Source organism: Microtus ochrogaster, chromosome 10 (assembly GCF_000317375.1).
Source record: "Microtus ochrogaster isolate Prairie Vole_2 chromosome 10, MicOch1.0, whole genome shotgun sequence".
NCBI classification, from domain to species: Eukaryota; Metazoa; Chordata; class Mammalia; order Rodentia; family Cricetidae; genus Microtus; species Microtus ochrogaster.
The window spans coordinates 48,885,985-48,891,171 of record NC_022016.1 but is presented as its reverse complement, the minus strand read 5'-3'; the positions used below and the strand labels follow the sequence as shown (position 1 = coordinate 48,891,171).

Sequence of the window (5,187 nt, the reverse complement as noted above, 5' to 3'; positions counted from 1 at the left end):
TGTATGTACTCCTGTGTAAGTTTATGTATACTGTGTGCATGCAAAAGCCCATGAGGCCAGAAGAGGGCACCAGATCTCCTGTAACTGGAGTCAGGGTGGTTCTGAGTCACCACGCGGGTGCTGGAAAACAAACCAGGTCCACTTCGAGAGCAGTGGCTGCTCTTAACCACTGAGCCATCTCACCAGACCCCCAAACACATTTTTAAAAGGTTATTTTATGTTATTATATGTATGGGTGTTTTGCCTGCACGAATTATGTGTGTGCAAGAGCCAGTGGAGGCCAGGAGAAAGGTGTTGGATCCCTTGGGACTGGAGTTATGGACGGTTGTGAGTGACCATGTGGGTGCTGGGAACCAAATCCACATCCTTTGTAAGAGTGTCGGGCACTCTTAACTGTTGAGCCATCTTTCCAGTCCCACGAGTGCTAGAGAGTTCTCATGCTTTCACAGCAAGCACGTCACCCCGAGTCATCTCCTGAGCCCCTGCATACGCGCTTCCTCTGTGCATCTGTCAGCTGGCTTCCCAGGCTTGGGCATTGCTGACATTAGAAGCTGTGTGCAGCAGCCTAGTTCCCCATGTGTGCCCGGGGGAAAGACTCTAGTGTAGTCTGCTGTTCTTCTTCCGAACAGACTGTCACCAGACACATCTGCACTGCATAGAGGAGCCAGGAGGTGCTGCCCCGTGACCCCATTCTCTTCCTCCCTTAGGACCAGGTGGTAGTGAATGACCGGTGGGGTCAGAACTGCTCCTGCCATCATGGAGGCTACTACAACTGTCAGGATAAATACAGACCACAGAGCTTGCCAGACCACAAGTGGGAGATGTGCACCAGCATCGACAGGGCGTCCTGGGGCTATCGCCGTGACATGACCATGTCCTCCATTGCCAGTGAGAACGAAATCATTGAGGTAAGAGCACTCGCCTGCTTACCTTAGAGCCCTCCAGTCCAGAGTCGGGTGGCTAGAACCCGCTAGGGCCGCAGTCACAGAGACAAGCCTCTCCTAAGTACATTGTCGCTGTTGCAGAGAAAGGGGTTGGGCCTTTAAAACCTGCTTTTGGGTTTGTTTTGTTTAGTTTTTGTTCTGTTTTGTTGTTGTTGTTTTCTTTTTTTTCTGAGACAGGGTTTCTCTCTGTACCCCTGACTGGCCTCAGGCCTCAGACTCACAGACGTCTGCTTGCCTCTACCTCCCGAGTGCTGGAATTAACCGTGTGTACCACCACGCCCAGCTAAAATTGACAGTCACTTCTCCCCTTCCGTCCTGTGACAGAAATCCCTAGGATCTAATTCAGGTCATTTATCTTGGTGGCACCCACTGAAGTCCCTTGTCTTTATCATCTTCTCAGCCTCAAAGAAAGCTTTATCTTTCCAGAACTTTCCTTCCTTTTTCTTTGTTGGGAGGGTGCGTGTGCGTTTGTGTGTGTGAGTGTGAGTGTTGTGACGTGTATGCAGGCATGTTTTTGACCTCCAGAGCACAACCTGAGTTGTCATTCTTACGTTCCTTCTATGGGGTGTAGTAGGAGCGCAGGGCCCCGAGGGGAAAGATCACTTAATAGCCTGGAACTTGGCCATTCAGTGAGGCTCACTGGCCAGGAAGCCACAGTGAGCCTTCGTTTCTGCTCGCTGGGATGATGATCTCCAGCACACGCCACACTACGACCTCCAGGTTTTTTGGTTGTTAATGATTGAGGTGTGTTTTGTTTGAACGTGAATTCTGGGGATGAACTCAGGTCTTCTTCTAAGGCAAGCACTCACCGCCTGGGTCATCATCGTCCGAGCCTCTCCCAGGAGCATTTCCAGTTAACACATGAGCTTTCAGTGGCAGTGGGAAGACAGAAAGACATCGAAAGGATGGAGAGAGCCTTTGCGTGGTCCCTAATGGGCTCACATCTGTACATTTTTTCCAGATGTAAACCTAGTCCTGGGTTACCTTGAGTGATGCTTGCTTGGGGTCACAGTGAACACCCCCACACAAGAGGATGCCTTCAGAATGTGTCTCTTTCTGGCAGTTCCTGTCTGAGACTGGGTCTCCATGTAGTCCATGCTGGCCTCAAACTTGGTATTGTAGCCGAGGCTGACTTTGAACTCCTGGCCTTCTTGCCTTTTCCCCACCCCAAGTGCTGGAATTCCAGGCATGGGCCAGCAGGCCCAGCTCTCTTTGCTTCAGTTTTCCCACAGGTACATACAGTTTGTCCTTAAAGAGCTCAGGGAGACGTGTGCCGTCATGCCCGGATCTAAAGCTCACCTTCCCTTCTTTTCCCTTTGCAGCCTAAGGATTGAACCCAGGGCTTTTCTTCTCATATCCCGTACTGTCTGCATTCTAGACACCGTGCCAGGCTTGGTAGTCATGCCTCAGCTCTCGTTGTCCCTGCTCTCTTTAGGAATTGGTTCAGACAGTCAGTTTGGGAGGCAACTATCTTCTCAACGTTGGACCAACTAAAGATGGACTGATCGTTCCCATCTTCCAAGAAAGGCTTCTCGCTGTGGGCAAGTGGCTGCAGATCAACGGGGAGGCCATCTATGCCTCCCAGCCCTGGAGAGTGCAGTCTGAAAAAAACACAACAGTTGTGTGGTGAGCTTTGCCTTCTTGTATGGTCAGGAGATTGATGATAGCCACATCTTCAGTTCTGCTTGAGAGCACAGCCTAAGTAAGAGAATAACTAGCAAGAGATGATAGATAGATAGATAGATAGATAGATAGATAGATAGACAGACAGACAGACAGACAGACAGACAGACAGACAGACAGACAGAGGTAAAATACCATCAAACTTGGTACTTAAGGCACCCAACAGAAATCAGTCATTTGTGGAAGTTGCCCTAAGGCTGGAGCTCCTGACAGAGTCTCAGTCCCAGACCAGAGAAAATGTCATTAAATCAGGGGCTCATGATATCCACTGGAAACATACTGGGGAAGTTTGCAGTTAGCTGGAGTTCCAAATGCACTCTCTCTCTCTTTCTCTCCATGGATAAACCACCCATGGCTGAACCTCTGGCTTCCCATTTTCCCTGCAAGTACTTTTATATCAGCTCCTAAGAAGTAGGGAAGTAGTAGCTGGTGCGTGTTTTGTTGTTGTTACTGTGTGTGTCATGGTCTCACCGTGTTGTGTAGGCTGTCCCCCAGCTCCTGAGTTCAAGGTATCCTCCTGCCTCAGCCTGCTTAGTAGCTGGGATTATATATACAACGCCGTGCCTTTCCTTTGTTTTTTTTTTATATTTATTTATTTATTATGTATACAATATTCTGTCTGTGTGTCATGCCTGCAGGCCAGAAGAGGGCACCAGACCCAATTACAGATGGTTGTGAGCCACCATGTGGTTGCTGGGAATCGAACCCAGGACCTTTGGAAGAGCAGGCAATGCTCCCAACTGCTGAGCCATCTCTCCAGCCCCTCCTTTGTTTTTTTGTTTTGGGTTTTTTGTTGTTGTTGTTGTTGTTGTTGTTTAGAAACAGGGTTTCTCTGTGTAACAGCCCTGACTGTCCTGGAACTCTCTTTGTAGACTAGGTTTGCCTCGAACTCACCAAGATCCACCTGCCTCTGCCTCCCAAGTGTGTGGGTTACAGGCGTGCGCCACCACCGCCTGGCGACAAAGGATACTGAGGCAGCAGGGAAAGGTCTGGAAAATGTGTTGCCCAAGGGTTAATTTTAATTTTTACAGAAACCTTAACCAAGTGAAGGGGGAGAATAGAGGATTTCAGAGTTTTGTAGACCTCTTCCTTCCCCACCTTCCTCTCACTTCCTAGTAGTCACGACACAAGGTCTTTATTGGTGAGTTAGCTAGAGAGGACGGACGGTCTGTCTGGGAACACCACCGACTCCCCTAGGACAACGGTGTTTCTTGTTCCCAGGTACACCACTAAAGACTCAGCTGTTTATGCCACCTTTCTGTACTGGCCAGAAAATGGAATCATAAACCTCAAATCTCCCAAAACGACCTCGGCCACAAAGGTAAGGAAGCTCCTCATCCCCCTAAGCTACAACCTGGTTTTGTTTTGTTTTTATTTTTCTAGTGCTAGACCCCAGGGTCTAGGCATGCTTAGGCAAACCACCCTGAACTACATTCCCAGCTACCTCAAGACAGGGTTTCTTGTCTTGTGTAACAGCCCTGGCTGTCCTGGAACTTGCTCGGTAGACCAGGCTGACCTTGAACTTACTGAGATCCTCCTGCTTCTGCCTCTGGGAGTGCTGGGATTAAAGGCTCTCTCTGTGTCATTCAGGCTAGCCTCAACCTGTGGTCCTCCTGCCTCTACTTTCCCAGTGCTAAGATTCCAGGCTTGTGTCACCGTGCCTGGATAGATAGAATTTTTCTTAAAACACATTGGCAGGCCTTGGCTCCTTCCTTACTAGAGTGTCCTCAGTGCTCTGGGCCAGCACACTTATTCCCATCATGTTGGGGGCAAAGTCTGCTTGAATAACGGGGTCTTCCCATCCCCCTTTGCTTTCCACAGATAACAATGCTAGGGATGGAAGAATATTTGACCTGGACCCAGGATCCCCAGGGGATCCTCATCACTCTGCCCCCATTGCCACCTACGGCTCTCCCGGTGGAGTTCGCCTGGACTCTAAAGTTGACGAGTGTGAAGTGATGGTTGGAGTTCAAGGGCAGAAGGCCCTATGCGGGGCTGCTTGCCTTTCTCTTACCAGCAGTGCAATAAAGTAGCTTCCCTCCCCCACCCAGTGATGGCTTCTCCAGCCCGTTTTAATCAGTGGGAACCTAGACCACTGAGCTGCTGAATGAGTGCATTGAAGCCTGAGTTCCATTGCTGGTATCTCTGAGCAGAAACCCTGGACAGCTCAGCTGATCTCACCCGTTCCTTCATTGGGGTGAAATCGCCCTTTCTGATGACGAGCCAAGTCACCTGTTGCCTGTGGGACCAGGTAAAAGAGGTCTGGCAAAGCCAGCCCCTGTGCCTTATGTTGGTTGAATCCTGAAGGGATTAAGCTGGTCCTGAACGATTTGCCAGGCTGCCAAGGTCAACTCTCTGGAAGTTTGTGAAGAAAGCCAAAACTCTGGCATTGAGCATATCTGCAGAGATACTGATGAAGAAGTGTGATTCTGCCTTGCCTTTTAAAAAGATGGAAGTAAATTTGTATGTCAGTTATTTCTACCAAGAGCATGTGATAGTTTTCTTTTCCTAGCTTCTGTTTGGGCTATTTACAGCTTTTTACCCATTTTCTGTTTTTTTT

The 5,187-nt window shown here is 49.2% G+C and overlaps 1 protein-coding gene across 3 annotated transcripts in view; it reads left to right on the top strand.

Moving 5' to 3' along the window:
- The window catches only part of Fuca1 (alpha-L-fucosidase 1), a 19,098-nt gene that overhangs the window by 10,917 nt on the left and 2,994 nt on the right, over positions 1-5,187 (top strand). The window contains exons 5-8 of one of the 3 annotated variants that reach the window (XR_001229044.2): positions 708-908; positions 2,380-2,570; positions 3,849-3,948; positions 4,449-4,878. Coding sequence is in view for 2 of the 3 variants with exons in the window: in XM_005353033.3 (XP_005353090.1) it covers positions 708-908; positions 2,380-2,570; positions 3,849-3,948; positions 4,449-4,586 (630 nt within the window). In the remaining variant the exon portion in view is untranslated. Of the gene's footprint in view, positions 1-707; positions 909-2,379; positions 2,571-3,848; positions 3,949-4,448; positions 5,181-5,187 lie in introns of those variants that run through there. The other 2 variants (XM_005353033.3, XM_013348470.2) reach the window with 2 other exon arrangements.